Source organism: Globicephala melas, chromosome 8 (genome assembly GCF_963455315.2).
Source record: "Globicephala melas chromosome 8, mGloMel1.2, whole genome shotgun sequence".
Classification (NCBI taxonomy): domain Eukaryota; kingdom Metazoa; phylum Chordata; class Mammalia; order Artiodactyla; family Delphinidae; genus Globicephala; species Globicephala melas.
This window is the reverse complement of record NC_083321.1, coordinates 54,251,453-54,269,456: the sequence shown is the minus strand read 5'-3', so window position 1 is coordinate 54,269,456 and position 18,004 is coordinate 54,251,453. Positions and strand designations below refer to the sequence as shown.

Sequence of the window (18,004 nt, the reverse complement as noted above, 5' to 3'; positions counted from 1 at the left end):
GTTTCCTTATTTATTTTTATTTTGGATGATCTGTTCATTGGTGAAAGTGGGGTGTTAAAGTCCCCTACTATGATTGTGTTACTGTCAATTTCCCCTTTTATGGCTGTTAGCATTTGCCTTATATATTGAGGTGCCCCTATGTTGGGTACATAAATATTTACAATTGCTGTGTCTTCTTCTTGGATTGATCCCTTGATCATTATGTAGTGTCCTTTTTTGTCTCTTGTAATAGTCTTCATTTTAAAGTCTATATTGTATGATATGAGAATTGCTACTCCAGCTTTCTTTTGATTTCCATTTGCATGGAATATCTTTTCCCATCTCCTCACTTTCAGTCTGTATGTGTCTCTAGGTCTGAAGTCGGTCTCTTGTAGACAGCATATGTATGGGTCTTGTTTTTGTATCCGTTCAGCCAGCCTATGTCTTTTGGTTGGAGCATTAATCCATTTACATTTAAGGTAATTATCAATATGTATGTTCCTATTACCATTTTAATTGTTTTGGGTTTGTTATTGTAGGTCTTTTCCTTCTCTTGTGTTTCCTGCCTAGAGAAGTTCCTTTAGCATTTGTTGTAAAGCTGGTTTGGTGGTGCTGAATTCTCTTAGATTTTACTTGTCTGCAAAGGTTTTAATTTCTCCATCGAATCTGAATGAGATCCTTGCTGGATAGAGTAATCTTGGATGTAGGTTTTTTCCCTTTCATCACTTTAAATATGTCCTGCCACTCCCTTCTGGCTTGCAGAGTTTGTGCTGAAAGATCAGCTGTTAACCTTATGGGAATTCCCTTGTCTGTTATTTGTTGTTTTCCCCTTGCTACTTTTACTATTTTTTTTTTTTTGCATTTAATTTTTGATAGTTTGATTAATATGTGTCTTGGCATAGTTCTCCTTGGATTTATCCTGTATGGGACTCTCTGTGCTTCCTGGACTTGATTGACTATTTCCTTTCCCATATTAGGGAAATTTTCAATTATAATCTCTTCAAATATTTTCTCAATCCCTTTCTTTTTCTCTTCTTCTTCTGGGACCCCTATAATTCGAATGTTGGTGCATTTAATGTTGTCCCAGAGGTCTCTGAGACTGTCCTCAAATCTTTTCATTATTTTTTCTTTATTCTTCTCTGTGGTAGTTATTTCCACTATTTTATCTTCCAGGTCACTTATCTGTTCTTCTGCCTCAGTTATTGTGCTATTGATTCCTTCTAGAGAATTTTTAATTTCATTTATTGTGTTGTTCATCATTGTTTGTTTGCCCTTTAGTTCTTCTAGGTCCTTGTTAAACGTTTCTTGTATTTTCTCCATTCTGTTTCCAAGATTTTGGATCATCTTTACTATCATTACTCTGAATTCTTTTTCAGGTAGACTGCCTGTTTCCTCTTCATTTGTTTGGTTTCGTGGGTTTTTACCTTGCTCCTTCATCTGCTGTGTGTTTCTCTGTCTTCTCATTTTGCTTAACTTACTGTGTTTGAGGGTCTTCTTTTCACAGGCTTCAGGTTCGCAGTTCCTGTTGTTTTTGCTGTCTGCCCCCAGTGGGTATGTTTGGTTCAGTGGGTTGTGTAGGCTTCCTGGTGAAAGAGACTAGTGCCTGTGTTCTGGTGCATGAGGCTGGATCTTGTCTTTGTGGTGGGCAGGACCGCATCCATTGATGTGTTTTGGGGTGTCTGTGACCTTATTATGATTTTTGGCAGCCTCTCTGCTAATGGGTAGGGTTGTGTACCTGTCTTGCTAGTTGTTTGGGATAGGGTGTCCAGCACTGTAGCTTGCTGGTCGTTGAGTGGAGCTGTTAGCTTTGAGATGGAGATCTCTGGGAGAGCTTTCACTGTTTGTTATTACGTGGAGCTGGGAAGTCTCTGGTGGACCAGTGTCCTGAACTTGGCTCTTCCACCTCAGAGGCATAGGCCTGGCACCTGGCCGGAGCACCAAGACCCTGTCAGCCACACAGCTCAGAAGAAAAGGGAGGAAAAAATGAAAGAAAGAAAGAAAAGAAAGTTATTAAAATAAAAAATGTTTTTAAATTATTAAAAATAAAAAAAATTAAAAGTAATAAAAGAAAGAAAGAAGAGAGCAACCAAACCAAAAAACAAATCCACCAATGACTACAAGCACTAAAAACTATACTAAAACAAAACAAAACAAAAAAACGGACAGACAGAACCCTAGGACAAATGGTAAAAGCAAAGCTATACAGACAAAATCACACAAAGAAGCATACGCATACACACTCACAAAAAGAGAAAAAGGAAAAAAAATATGTATATATATAAAAAAAAAAGAGGAAGGGAGCAACCAAATCAATAAACAAATCTACCAATGATAATAAACTCTAAATACAAACTAAGATAAACATGAGACCAGACACAAATTAGATGTAGAAAGCAAACCCCAAGTGTACAGTTGCTCCCAAAGTCCACCACCTCAATTTTGGGATGATTCATTGTCTATTCAGGTATTCCAGAGACGCAGGGTACGTCAAGCTGACTGTGGAGATTTAATCTGCTGCTCCTGAGGCTGCTGGGAGAGATTTTGCTTCCTCTTCTTTGTTCACACAGCTCCCGGGTTCAGTTTTGGATTTGGCCCCACCTCTGCATGTAGGTCACCTGAGGGCATCTGTTCCCACCCAGACAGGACAGGCATAAAGTAGCAGCTGATTAGGGGGCTCTGGCTCACTCAGGCCGGGGTGGGGGGTGGGGGGGTTGTGGGGGGGCAGGAGGGGTACGGGATGCGGGGCTAGCCTGCGGTGGCAGAGGCCAGCATGACGTTGCCACAGCCTGAGGCACGCCGTATGTTCTCCCAGGGAAGTTGTCCCTGGATCATGCCAGCCTGGCGGTGGTGGGCTGCATAGTCTCCCGGGAGGGGAAGTGTAGATAGTGACCTGTGCTCGCACACAGGCTTCTTGGTGGCTGCAGCACCAACCGTAGCGTTTCATGCCTGTGTCTGGTGTCTGCACTGATAACTGTGGCTTGCACCCATCTCTGGAGCTCATTTATGCTGTGCTCTGAATCCCTTCTCGCACACCCGAAACAATGGTCTCTTGCCTCTTAGTCAGGTCCAGACTTTTTCCTGGACTCCCTCCCAGCTAGCTGTGGCGTACTAGCCCCTTCAGGCTGTGTTCACACAGCCAAACCCAGTCCTCTCCCTGGGATCTGACCCCCGAAGCCCAAGCCTCAGCTCCCAGCCCCCACCCATCCCGGTGGGTGCGCAGACAAGCCTCTCGGGCTGGTGAGTGCTGGTCGACACTGATCCTCTGTGCAGGAATCTCTCCGCTTTGCCCTCTGCACCCCTGTTGCTGTGCTCTCCTCTGTGGCTCCGAAGCTTCCCCCCCGACCCCCGTCTCCACCAGTGAAGGGGCTTCCTAGTGTATGGAAACTTTTCCTCCTTCACAGGTCCCTCCCAGAGGTGCAGGTCCCATCCCTATTCTTTTGTCTCTGTTTTTTCTTTTTTCTTTTGCCTACCCAGGTACGTGGGGAGTTTCTTGCCTTTTGGGAAGTCTCAGGTCTTCTGCCAGCATTCCGTAGGTGTTCTGTAGGAGTTGTTCCACATGTAGATGTATTTCTAATGTATTTGTGGGGAGGAAGGTGATCTCCACGTCTTACTCCTCCACCATCTTGAAGGTCTCCTAGGTGACGTTTTTGTTTATCACATAATAGAGCTGAGTGATCCAGTCCCTGAGTGAGACTATCAGTTTTAACTCATGTTAGCCCCATAATCTCTCTAGGGATACAGTACTAACTGGGAACCCTTGACTTCCAGAAGCAGCTTTGGTTTTGCAGCCTTTACTGAATTTATTCCATTCTTAGAATCAGAGACATTCAAAATGGAGATCATTGTCAGCATAATGGCTATGGGTATAAAATTCTACAGCTTTTCAATGGCTCTTATAGTCAATACTTCATTTTACATTTACAATTATCTTTTATTTTACTCATTGAATTATTCGGTAAATATTGACATCTACTGTGCCACACTTTCCGAGAATGGAATCTTGAACAAGACCCAGTATGGGTCTTATGGATCTCAAATCTAATAGAATTCTAAAGGAGGTTTAGTGACTTTCCCTAATATTGGTAAGATGGACTCCAAATCCCATCTTTGTCAAATGTTTGGATGCTCTCTCCTTTCATGCAGAGAGGTGTGGGAATCATGCCTGATTTTAGGAAGTACTACTTTGTGTTGTGATGAAATAATTTTATATCTTCAACCTAGTGATTGTAGTTCTGTCTTTTGGGGCTTCACAGAACAGTGTGCTTTGATTTCCCCAGGCGAATCCTTAAGAGATGTCAAGTTAGTGAACCTGTCCCACAGATTCTGCTTTTCCTTAGAAAAAAGAACCCTGGACTCTTCCAGAACTGAGGGAAATGCAGAGTCACTCTGGTATATGCTTATCCTTTGAAAGCCACTGCTATGGTCCAGTGTACTCTATTCCTCCTCACCCTTTATCTTTACTCCTACAGTTACCTCGTGGGAGATGAGCTATGGGTTGTCATGGAATATTTGGCTGGAGGTTCTTTGACAGACGTGGTAACAGAAACCTGCATGGATGAAGGCCAGATTGCAGCTGTGTGCCGTGAGGTAAGGCAAGTGGCCAACCAGACTTGAGCAGGACGTGGTCTCCATGTCCATATATCTCAAAGTTCTGCATCTGAAGGAATCTCAGCCTGGGCACTGTAGAGGTGGGAGAAATTAGTTGTACTCTCTCCCATCATCCTCTTTTTATACCTGTTTTTAAAGATTACTATATTCTGAAAGTTAGAAAGTTCCAAAATATATATATATACACACATATGTATATATATGCATAATCACGCATAATTTCAACCTCTTAAAAATAACTGCTATGAACACTTATTTTCCTTTACCTCTTTTATATGGGTATATGTTTTAATCATATTTTTATTCTGCTTTCCTGCTTTATTCATGTGCTATGAAGGAAATAAAGTAGAATAAAAAGATAGTGACAGGGCTTCCCTGGTGGCGCAGTGGTTGAGAGTCCACCTGCCGATGCAGGGGACGCGGGTTCGTGCCCCGGTCCAGGAAGATCCCACATGCCGCGGAGCAGCTAGGCCCGTGAGCCATGGCCACTGAGCCTGCGGGTCCGGAGCCTGTGCTCCGCAACGGGAGAGGCCACAACAGTGAGAGGCCCACGTACTGGCTGTTATGGATGATGCCGTGAACATTCACGTACAAGTTGTTGGTTGGATGTATGTTTTCATTTCTCTTGGGTATATGCCTAGGAGTGGAAATTCTGGTCATACAGTAACTCTATGTTTAATATTTTAAGGACTGGCCAAAACGCTTTCCACAGTGGCTGTACAATTTTATATTCCCACCAGCAATGCATGAGGGTTCCAATTTCTTGAAATCATCCTTTTTGTTTATATATTTTTTAAATTAATGAAGTTTTGGCTGCGTTGGGTCTTCGTTGCTGCGTGTGGGCTTTCTCTAGTTGCGGCAAGCGGGGGCTACTCTTTGTTGTGGTGCACGGTCTTCTCATTGCAGTGGCTTCTCTTGTTGTGGAGCACGGGCTCTAGGTGAGTGGGCTTCAGTAGTTGTGGCTCCCGGGCTCTAGAGCACAGGCTCAGTAGTTGTGGCGCACAGGCTTTGTTGCTCCGTGGCATCTGGGATCTTCCTGGAGGAGGGACTGAACCCATGTCCCCTGCATTGGCAGGTGGATTTTTTTTTTTTTGCGGTACGCGGGCCTCTCACTGTTGTGGCCTCTCCCATTGCGGAGCACAGGCTCCGGACGTGCAGGCTCAGCGGCCATGGCTCACGGGCCCAGCCACTCCGCGGCATGTGGGATCTTCCCGGACCGGGGCACGAACCCGTGTCCCCTGCATCGGCAGGCGGACTCAACCACTGCACCATCAGGGAAGCCCCAGCAGGCGGATTCTTAACCACTGCGCCACCAGGGAAGTCCCTGTTCATAATTTTTTACATCCAGAGGCCAAAGTCTCTAGCCTCCTTAGGAAAGCAAGTCATACTTTTCCAGGGAAAAGCCGCTTCTGAATATTGGTTTGTTTTTAATTTAGCCATTGATATGTTCTTAGAAAGTGAAGTATTAAGTTGAGAATATTTAAATAGTATCTTCTAACTGGTTTGCATTTTTAGTGTTTTTTAATCAGTGGAAGCCCCTAAAATTTTAGCTTTCGGTTATGAACTTAAACTAGTAGATTTAGTAGTAACTCTGAGAGTATCTTTTCTGATCCCCACATTTTACAAATGGGGGATAGCCAGTAGCCCAGAGGGAGTAAGAGATTTGTCTAGAATAATATTGTTGGTCAGAACCATGCATTTTCATTGTTCCATTCAGTCTCTATGTTACTTATTCTGCTTGCTAAGTCTGGGTATTTTCCAAGGTTCTTTTCTTTCTCCTCTATCTCCTATAGCATTTGCCAGTTCCAACCATTACCATAACTTAAAAAGAAAAAAAAAAATCACCTCTTCAAGAATGACTTGTAAACATTTATTTCAAGTCCAGCCTCTCCACAGAACTCAAGATTCACATCTGCAGTGGCCTACGGACGTTAGTCTGCAACTCTTTATAGGAATATAAAAACCAGCATACCCCAAACAGTACAAATTTATCTCCTCACCAAAATAAGATTATCCTCCTAAGTTCACTGCTTCTAATATCATTTCCGTTTGTCTAGTTTCCCAAATGTAACTCTCACTTTCCTCCAGTTTTTTCATTACAAAATCCCTTCCATTCTTCCTCAGTATTTATTTATTTTTTGTTGCCTCGGGTTCTTTGTCAAGGTGCTGATGTTCTGTAAACAACTCTAAAATACTTTGGAGGAACTCCTGTAGTTAAAGAAAACTATTGTAAGCTGTGTTATAATACGGTATGGTCAAGTATATTATAAGAAAGATATAAGGCAGCACGGAATGTTAAAAGAATGCTTAGCTAGGAGACAGGAGACTAGGTTCCAGACCTGCCTCTTCCGCTTATTTGGAGTAAGTCCTTTTACTCACTGGGGCCTCACTTTTGTTATCATCAAATGAGCAGGTTGGATTAGCGATATTCTGTAAGTCTTCATATTATATGTCCTTTCTTTCTCCCTCTGCCCACACCGCTTCAATAGTGCCTGCAGGCTTTGGAGTTTCTGCATTCGAGCCAAGTTATTCATAGAGACATCAAGAGTGACAACATCCTGTTGGGAATGGATGGCTCCGTCAAGCTAAGTGAGTAGGAGTGGTAATACTTCTCTTCCCTGCGGGACCGTCTCCTCTGGGATGATAATCATATAAGAGTAGCTATAAGACTCACCAGAGAATCTGTATTTCCTTGGATATGCGGACACTTTATATTACTCAGCACTATATAGGATGACATTTCTTTTTTTTTCCCCACTCATTTATACATTCAGCCAAAAAACTTTACTGAATGCCCACTATGTGCTAGGACCCGTGATGGGCGCTGAGGATACTTCTGCCTGTATTTAAGTAGTTCCCAATCAAGTATGGGGAACACAAAATACATAATTAGAAGAAAGAGTTTAGTGTAACTTCTTTCATTCAGTCATTCATTCAGCAAACTTTTATTAAATGTCTGTTGTATGCTGGGCCCTCTGGGAATGAAAAAAATGAGTAAGAAGACAGTCCTTCTTATTGAAGGCCTCATAATTAAATAAACATATAATTGCAATATAATGGGAATGAACTGCAGGCAGAACATTTTGTTCGAATGTGTAAGGACCAATAGTCCAGACAAACAGGTTGTGTCACAGGTGGATGGGCTGCTTATGGGAGGACTGTTAGCAGTCTCTGTCCTGGGGCACAGGGTGAGGAACTTATTAAAGCAGGGCCATGCCTAGTTGTAGGTGATTAGGGTTTAAGTCCAGGACTCATGCCCAGGAAATAAAGCAAGGACCTAGTTACCAGATACTGGTGTATGGGAATGATTTTCAAGAAGAAAGCAGTACTGGGGCAAGTAATCAAGGTCAATGGGGGTGGCTTGGACTTTAATGCCTAGCGCTTCTGGTTTGAGGAGGGGTAAGGAAGCCAGAGATGATATTTGTTATGTTCCTCCTTCAGGGTTGAACAGGAGACAGACTAAGAGCTGAAGGTGGCAGTTAAGTGATTCTGGCTTTGGAGAGACAAGGGATGCAGTGGCTAGGATGCAGGCAGAGCTTGATACCTAGGGGTAGGCACAGAGTCAATATTTACAGAAGGCATACCCTACATATAAATCCTTTCTGTCTTGTCCTTTCTTTTTCTAGCTGACTTTGGATTCTGTGCCCAGATCACCCCAGAGCAGAGCAAACGGAGCACCATGGTGGGAACACCGTACTGGATGGCACCAGAGGTTGTGACACGGAAGGCCTATGGGCCTAAGGTTGACATTTGGTCCCTGGGCATCATGGCCATCGAAATGATTGAAGGGGAGCCCCCATACCTTAATGAAAATCCTCTGAGAGTGAGTGTTACTAGGCCCATATCAAGATGTTTGGGCTGTTGGATTTCTCTTTTCTGGATAAAAACTAGGCACTGTTGAATTTAAAGTATAAATGCTTAAAGAAAAGGTATATTAGCAGTCACTCATTCATTTATTCAATGATTATTTGAGTTCTTATCATGGGCAAGAAACTGTTCTACTGATGATAAATTAATATATAGTAACAGAAGATAAGAGCTGTGAAAAAAAGCAGAGTAAGTGGCTTAAGAGAGTAAGGGGGGAAGGAGGGAGAAGTGTGCTATTTTATTCTAGGTAGAGAATGAAGTCTTCTCTTATAAGTTATTTGAGGAGAAATCTGAAGAAAATAAAGTAGTGAGCCATGAGATTAATCTGACGTAAGAGTTTTCCAGGTGTCAAGTATATAAAGAACTTGTTCTGAGAACGTGCTTGATACATCCTAGGGAAAACCAAGGAGGCCAGTGTCCCTGAAGTGAGTGAACAGAGTGGACAAGGTTCTGTGTTAATTTGAAATGTTTATTAAACGTCCAAGTGGAAATACTGAGTAGAATTGGGCATAAGAGTTCAGAGTTCAAGGGTGAGAGGTCAGTACTCTAAATATAAATTTATTAGTAGGTATTATATAGTTAGTTTATTTAAAAATCAGAGCTAGTTGATAATGAGATCACTCACCTAGGGAGTGAGGGGAGAGTACTGAGACCTGGGATACTGTCATGTTTACAGGTTAGAGGAGCTAGCAAAGTGGCCAATGAGTAGCCTTCCAGGTAGGAGAACTGAGAGAAGTGTCCTGGAGGCCAAGAGGACAAAGTGTTTCGAGAAGGAGGATGGATCACTGTGTCAAACCTGACTGATAGGTTGCATTTAAGATAACGCTAAGAAATGATCATTAGATTTGCCAGTGTGAAGGTTATTGATGACTTTGACAATCAGTTTCACTGGAGTGATAGGAATGAAAGCCTAATTAGAGTAAATTCACCAGAGTGGGCAAAGTTGAGATGGCATGTGTAAGCAGTTAGTTTTTACTTTTCATTGTTGTTTTCTTTTAAAGGAGTTTTGCTTTAAGGTAAGGAGTTTTGTTAAGGTAACAGTGGAGCAATATATTAAAGTGGAGTCGAGGGAGGGTTTGTTTGTTTGTTTGTTTGTTTATGGCTGTGTTGTGTCTTCATTGCTGCACGGGGGCTTTCTCTAGTTGCAATGAGCAGGAGCTACTCTTTGTTGTGGTGCATGGGCTTCTCATTGTGGTGGCTTCACTTGTTGCGAAGCACAGGCTCTAGGTGCGCAGGCTTTAGTAGTTGTGGCATGCGGGCTCAGTAGTTGTGGCTCACGGGCTCTAGAGTGCAGGCTCAGTAGTTGTGGCGCACGGGGTTAGTTGCTCCGCAGCATGTGGGATCTTCCCGGACCAGGGCTCAAACCTGTCTACCCTGCATTGGCAGGTGGATTCTTAACCACCGTGCTACCAGGGAGGTCCCTTTTTTTTTTTTTTAAGATATTATTATAGCATGTTTTTGTGCAGATGGGGCTGATCTAGTGGAGAGGAAAATGGTCATGTTCAAGAGAGAAGTGACATCTGTAGGAGTGATGTCCTTAAGTAGATGAAGGGGGTTGGATCAAGTACTGAAGTAAAGAGCATTAGATTAGAATATGCCCAATTTATCCGTTGTAATAGGAGAGGGAAAGCAGGGTATGTGAATACAGATGCAAGTAGGTTGGTAATTTTGATCATGCGCAAAGGTGAGAGTTATTTTTATTGCTTTCATTTTGTTGTTTATTCCAACCTCCCATTCAGTGCAGGAATTCCCTGTGCATTGTCACTGATAGGTGGTCATCTAATCTTAGTTGGATAGCTCTGATTATTGAAAAGTGCTTTAGTGTACCAAAGTAAAACTACCTTTGTAGTTTCTACCCTCGGCCCCCAGTTTTGCCCGGTGGATCCACATGCCACTCATCTTCTTCCACCTTAGAGCGGCCTTGAAAATGATATCAGTAGGGCGTGACAGAACTAAGACTGGGAGTAGAGTCAGAGGACATGAACTTGTGTAACCAGCATGATTCCAGGCATATCTCTCTATGTTTCTGGGCTTTATCTGTGAAATAGGGATGATAATTCTTGCCCTGCCTATTACCCAGAGTTATTGTGGTCATTAAATGAGACAGTATTTGTGTAAACACTTTATGAATTAAAGTGCTGAGTGCTTTAAAAGGTTTAGTTTGACTGTGTCTTTCTTTACCTTTCCCAGGAGATACTTCATGTTAGGGGACAGGATGGCAACAGTGAAACAGGTTGCTCCTTTACAGAACGCTTCCTTTATACATATTTCTGTCCTGCTAGAAGAGATGAGTTTTTAGATGACTGAAGTGATGGCACCAGGAATAATTTCCTTCAGCAAGTGGGCAGGTGTTTAAATCATCAGGCTAAATGAATAATAAACCATTTAGATCTATAATCAAGGATAATAATAAACCCTTGGGTCAGTAACACTTCATAAGCTTACAGAGTGCTTTTAATATACTATCTTGTTTTATTTTTCAGACATGTGAGGTAGGCACTATTATCATCCCTGTTTTACAGATGAAGAAGTTGGAAGTTCACTGGCTTGCACCTGGTTACATGGCCTTTAAATGTTAAACCTGACCCTTAACTCATATTCTTTCCAGTATACCAGAGCTGCCTCTTTGTGTTCTGAAGGCAGAAAGCAGCTGACCATATTTCTAGAGGGCCTGTCTGGGGACCAAGAGAGAACCTCAGTTGGAGCCCAAGGCAATTCTCTGTTTGTATTGCCAGGCCTTGTACCTCATCGCCACCAATGGGACCCCGGAGCTTCAGAACCCAGAGAAGCTGTCAGCTATCTTCCGAGACTTTCTGAACCGCTGTCTTGAAATGGATGTGGAGAAGAGAGGTTCAGCTAAAGAGCTGTTGCAGGTAACTGTCCCTATGCAGGGAAGCACCTAATTCGAGAAATCACTAAACCAAGGCTTTTTTTGCTTCATTTTTGTCTGTGAGGTACTGGCTGTTATAGAACTAAGCTTCTGTCCTAGCACATCCCATGCTCAATTTGTATTCCTAGTTCCCTCATCTTTATCCTTGGGCCTTTGCTCATGTTACTCCCTTAGGCTCTTCTTCAGCCTATTAAAACTCTGTACATTCTCCTAGGCTGCATCTTATAGAGTTACTTTCTGAGCTCCTGTTGAGCTTTGCTTGTGTCTTCCTCTGGTGCCTGTTTTGTTCTGCCTGAATTAGTCTGGCAGAGTTTGAGTGAGTCTTAATGAGAAGAAACTCTTTGATGTTCAAATCTTATACAAGTTATATTTTACTGGGGTAAGCTCAAAAGATAGATTTTCAGTGTATCAGAGCACATTAGTTTAGAGGATAGTTAGTGCAGCTTTTCAAGTCTTCCCAGTTTCTTCATTGGAAACCCTCTCAGTTGGTGGGGATGATAGTCTGCTTGTTTGTTTGTTTGTTTGTTTATTTATAAAATTTTTGGCTGCACCATGCAGCACGCAGGATCTTAGTTCCCTGACCAGGGATCGAACCCACGCCCCCTGCAGTGGAAGTTCAGAGTCTTAACCACTGGACTGCCAGGGAAGTCCCATATAGTCTGCTTGTTTGGAGTAAGATCCTGCCAGGCTGTGGGGAACCTGGAGCTGGGGGTTTACTAAGGCTATTATACTCCACCAGCTTAATCCTGAAATTACAGCATAATTATTTCATATGGTTGTAAAAACTGCTTTTAGCTGACCACATTATTTGTATTTAACATTTATGTCTCGGGTACAATTTCTCTTTCCTAGTGTTATTTTACTACAGTGCCAACTGGTGCTTTAATAAGTATCACATGCAACTTAATGACAATGATTAATTTGTAGGCTTTCATAGTCAGTTACTTTCGTATTTTGAGGACGAAGAGCAACTGGTCAGGGCAGGGCAGGACCTACCATACTGTACCACATTGAAGTTAGTTATGAACAATTCTGTCTTTCTTACTAGATTATAACTTCTATCTTATTAATCTCTTGTCTCCTCTTATACCTGAGACCTGACTCAAAATAGGTATTCAGTGGGAGAAAACATTTGCGAGTGATATGACTGATAAAGGGTTAATATCCAAACTATATAAACAGCTCATACAACTCAGCAAAAAACCCCCAAAACAACCCAGTTAAAAAATGGGCAGAAGACCTGAATAGACATTTCTCCAAAGAGGAAATGCAGATGGTCAACAGGCACATGAAAAGATGCTCAACATCACTAAGCATCAGGGAAATGCAAATCAAAACCACAATGAGATATCACCTCGTATCTGTCAGAATGGCCATCATCAAAAAGAACACAAATAATAAATGCTGGAGAGGGTATGGAGAAAAGGGAACCCTCCTACATTCTTGGTGGGAATGTAAATTGGTGCAGCCAATATGGAAAACAGTATGGAAGTTTCTTAAAAAACTCAAAATAGAACTACCATGTGACCCAGTGGTTCCACTCCTGGGTATATATATGAAAGAAACAAAAGCACTAATTTGACAAGATACATGCAGCCCAATATTCATAGCAGCATTATTTACAATTGCCAAGATATGGAAGCAACCTAAGTGTCCATCAACAGATGCATGGATAAAGAATATTCCATACAGTGGAATACTACTCAACCATAAAAAGAATGAAATCTTGCCATTTATAACAACATGGATGGATTTGGAGGATACTATGCTAAGTGAAGTAAGTCAGAGAAAAATACCGTATGCTAACACATATATACAGAATCTAAGAAAAAAATGGTTCTAAAGAACCTAGGGGCAGGACAGGAATAAAGATGCAGACAGAGAATGGACTTGAGGACACAGGGAGGGGGAAGGGTAAGCTGGGACGAAGTGAGAGAGTAGCATGGACTTATGTACACTACCAAATAGAAAATAGATAGCTAGTGGGAAGCAGCTGCGTCGCACAGGGAGATCAGCTCGGTGCTTTGTGTCCACCTAGAGGGGTGGCATAGGGAGGGTGGGAGGCAGACGCAAGAGGGAGGGGATATGGGGATATATGTATATGTATAGCTGATTCATTTTGTTATACAGCAGAAATTAACACACCATTGTAAAGAAATTATACTCTAATAAAGATGTTAAAAAAAAATTGTGGGGCCTCCCTGGTGGCGCAGTGGTTGGGAGTCCGCCTGCCGATGCAGGGGATACGGGTTCATGCCCCGGTCCGGGAAGATCCCACATGCCGCGGAGTGGCTGGGCCCGTGAGCCATGGCCGCTGAGCCTGCGTGTCCGGAGCCTGCGCGTTCGGAGCCTGTGCTCCGCAAAGGGAGAGGCCACAACAGTGAGAGGCCCGTGTACCGCAAAAAAAAAAAAAAAAAAAAAATTGTGAATCACTATATTGTACACCTGTAATTTATATAACATTGTACATCAGCTACACTTCAATAAAATATAGGTATTCAGAAAATACTTGTTGAATTAAATGGGATTGCTTAAACCTTCATTGAAATGTTACTCTCTGGAATATGTTTAGCACCTCTTTGTAATCAGAGTAACTGACTACAGAGCACTGGTCTATTAGATATGAGTTCTGCCAAGTGTAACCCATTAGTTTCTAGCATCCTTTGGGAATAAAACCCCCTTATAACAGGCAGTATAATATAGGATCCTTTGCCTTTTATATGAGGTTTGTTCTGGAAACCCTAAGCTTTGGGAAATGTGCAAATACTATTCTAAGCCTCAAGATGATATTGTTAATTAGGTATTAAAATATAGTTTTTGAAAGATGAATGCCTTCTAGAGTTTCCTTCCTGATATAACTACTAATAAATACATTATGTTGAATTTTTACCACATTCTAGGCACTAAGCACTTTATATATTTTTTCATCTATTCTTTTTAAAAACCTTGTGAGTTAATAGATTCTTGTTTTCCCATTTCTACAGGTGAGGCAACTGAGGTTTCAAGTGTTTAGTAACTTTTGCATGATTATGTAGCTGATAAGCAGTGGATCCAGGATGTCAACCTATGTCTATTTGGCTCTCAAGTGTGTGTGCTCTTGGCCACTGCTTGGCTCAGAGTGTTAAAACTTGAAAGACCTTAGGGCTTATCTCATCTGCTTTGTTCATTACACAGGGAAGGAAATTGAGGCCTCCCAGTCGGGTGTTGGATCATGCTGCTTTCTCAGCTGGGAGGGGAGTTGTATAAACATGTGATCTGAGAACACTGACTCTTTAATTTGTTACTGTACATTGTAAATGTTCAAAACCATGACTTTCAGAGTCTTAAATCATGAAAGCTTCACATCTTTGTCTCCTGTGAAAACACATATATGGACAGAAATACATAGGGTTTTATGTTTGAATTCATATCTTCATGATTTAGCCAAGATCTTTTATTCCTTTTGTAGTAATAGTAACTTCTTGCTCTCAGTACCTCTTTATATCCTATCTCTGTCCAAAAAGAAGTTGAAGCACTTCCAGCAAAGAATATGTGTAAATACGTCTATATGTGTGTGTATATACATATACAATATGATTAATAAAGAGACTTATGAGGATGGCAGGAGAATCAAATATGCTAATCATTTGAGTTAAATAGTTTTGTTTAAACATCAGATTTGGTTCTTAGTTTCCTGGTAGCGAGGACAGAAAAGGAAATATGTTAGTTCCTATGTTTCTTATCAAATGGAAGAAACATCCTACATCCTCAAGACACAAAGCTTTTTCACTAGTAAATGTAAGAAAAGTCATTTACAGTTAAGAGGCTCTGAGTTACATAAAGAATCATTTTCCATAATGTTTTTTACTAAAAACATAAAAAGGTTTCATATGGTGTTTTCTCCAAAATGATCTTCTTTAATAGTTGTGGGTGTGGCCCAAAGTACAGCCCAGTGAAAGTGGTTTGGGAAAGAACCAAGCCATTGAAGTCCTTCCTGGGTTAATTAGCCTTACTAGATTCAAGGATAGAACAACAAATTGCTAGATCAATGCTCCGGAAATGCAGTATTGCAATGTACCATTGGGTCATGATCAATTAATAACCTTCCCTCTGAGCTGATTATTATTCTGATTATCACCATAGTTTGGTCTTACCTAATATAAAATAGAATCATACAATATGAGCTCTCTTGTGTCTGGCTTCTTTCATGCAACATAATGTCTGTGCGATTCATCCTGTTGTTAGTGTATCAATTATTTATCCTTTTTTGTTCTGTAATTTTTGTGTGGTATTATATAAATATAATATTATTCATTCTTCCATTATCTTGGACATTTGGGTTCTTTTCAGTTATGACTGTAATAAGTAAAGCTGCTATGAGCATTTTTGTTTGTGTCTTCTGGTGGATTCACAAGCTCATTTCTCTTGGAAATATATCTAGAAGTGGAATTGCTGGGATATAGGATAGACGTGTATTTAGCTGTAGGTAGATACTGCCAAACAGTTCTCCAAAATGATATGTTATCTTTTAAAGATATGCTTCAATTTGGGGATGATGATCTGAAGCTCTCCAGGCAGCACCTTGTGCAAACATGGATGCCCTTATCATCTTGTAATGGTTGCTGAGGAAGAATGGTAAATTGTCATGTGTCTTTTGTTCTTTTTCTCCTCTTTAGCATCAGTTCCTGAAGATTGCCAAGCCCCTCTCCAGCCTCACTCCACTGATTGCTGCCGCAAAGGAGGCAACCAAGAACAATCACTAAAACCACGTCACCCCAGCCTCATTGTGCCACGCCTTCTGTGAAGTAAATGCTCATTTCGGAAATTCCAGCCCCTGATGCTCTTCCTTGTCTTGCTCCTCCCCTTTCCTGATCTAGTGCTCTCAAGACTTTGATCCTTGAAAACCATGTGTCCAGCATCGAAGAGAACTGCAGTTGACTAATCGGATGATGGCCATTTTAAAATAAGGAATTTGCTCCCAATCTGTGGATGTGAGGGTGGTTTATGATCAAGGGCTTATAGGAATAAACCCTTGGACTCCTGTTTCTACATAGCAAAATCCTTCCTCCACCCATCAGTTCTTGACTGTATAAATTTTTGGCTTTATAACATTATCAATTTGCAGTCGGTTGAGATTTTTCTTTAGTGCTTGCTTTTCTATTTCAAAACTGCCCACACACACTATTGTACTTGAAAATTGGAATAACTTGAGAAATGCCATGGAGGTTGATATTCTTCCAGGGACATGAAATGGCTCTTTTTTTCTGGACCATGACTTTGGCACAGCTGATCCTGATGTGGGAGGGAGAGCTACCACATTTTTCTTCGTGTACGCTTCTAGCAGCTGTGTGGGAGGATCTTGACCCAATAGTGTTCCCCACGCTATTTCCTGTGAAATGGTCTTGGCTGTGTAGCAGCTTTTGACTCCCTAAATCCCCCTAGGCTGCTGCCCTCATTCTGTCCTTGTTTAGAACGTTGAGAGGTTTCCTAGAGCACATGCTGGGTGAGAGCCGTGTGAAAAGTCAGGAAAAAAAAATGTAGCTGCTTTTAGAACAAGGCTGGGCATCAGCACCTGTCCAGCTATACCTATGTGATGTTTCAAGAACTCAGCCTCTTTTTCCATCAGCAATAAAGAGCTAAAAGATTAACTCAGATCTTCTGATGGCCTGAATCTTTGGGTCAAAGGGAACGATCTCCAAATCTGAGGCTACGTGTTAGTTTTGGATGGATTTGTTGGCCTGAGATGATAGCCTGCCAGCTGTGAGGGGACCCTGTTTTTACAATGCATGGCCAAGCTCTCTGCAAATGGAAATGCCTGCACTGGGTGTTGGGGATGTTTGCTACCTCCTGCTATCTTTGTGGTTTTGGTCCTCCCATTATGGTAGGACCCCTGGCCAGCACTATGGCTTGTCATGTCAGCCCCAATGGCTACCTTGTCATGCTCTGAGGTACTACTGCCTCTGCAGCACAAGTTTTATTTCCTTCAATAAAAGGAGATGAAAATATTCTACTTGGAGTATGCCTTTCTTTGTTTCTTTCCTTCCTTCTCCCCTTCCTTTCTTTTCTAATTTTTTATTTTGATATTTTGAAAGTTAAGGGAAAAAAAAATTTTTTTTTCTTCTGGAATCATTTGAGATTAAGTTGCAGATAAGCTGCCCCTTTACCACTATATACTTCAGTGTGTATTCTTTATTCTTAACACTTGAAAATATAATTTAATTAAGAGAAATGGGCCAAAAATGTTCGTATATCATAAGGTATTGGCTTAGGTAGTTGTGGAGGGTGAGAAGTCCCATGATCTGCATCTGCAAGTTGGAGACCCATGAAAGCCAGTGGTGTAGTTTGAAGGCCAGACAGCCAGAGAGCCATGGTGTAGATTCTAGTCCAAGTCTGATGCCTGAAAACCAGGAGCACTGAGGGCAGGAGAAGATCAATATCCCAGTTGTATAGTCAGACAGAGATCAATGTCCCAGCTGTATAGTCAGAGAGCAGCCTTCCTCTCCCTTTTGGTTCTATTCAGGCCATCAACTAATTGGATGATGCCCACATTGGGGAGGGCCATCTGTTTTATTCAGTCCATCAATTCAAATGCTAAACTCTTCTGGATACACCCTCAAAGACACACCCAGAAATAACATTTAACCAGATAATGGGCTTCCCAGACAAGTTGGCAGAACTAAC

General features: G+C 41.7%; 1 protein-coding gene across 3 annotated transcripts in view; it reads left to right on the top strand.

Annotated features, from left to right (window-relative positions):
* PAK1 (p21 (RAC1) activated kinase 1) overlaps positions 1-17,333 on the top strand; it is a 159,176-nt gene extending 141,843 nt beyond the window's left edge. For all 3 annotated transcript variants that reach the window (XM_060303753.1, XM_060303754.1, XM_030835982.3), the window contains exons 11-15: positions 4,449-4,566; positions 7,077-7,176; positions 8,214-8,410; positions 11,190-11,327; positions 16,000-17,333. In XM_060303753.1, coding sequence (XP_060159736.1) covers positions 4,449-4,566; positions 7,077-7,176; positions 8,214-8,410; positions 11,190-11,327; positions 16,000-16,086 — 640 coding nt within the window. In that variant the 3' untranslated portion in view covers positions 16,087-17,333. The remainder of the gene's footprint in view (positions 1-4,448; positions 4,567-7,076; positions 7,177-8,213; positions 8,411-11,189; positions 11,328-15,999) is intronic.
* The last annotated feature ends 671 nt before the right edge of the window (positions 17,334-18,004 follow it).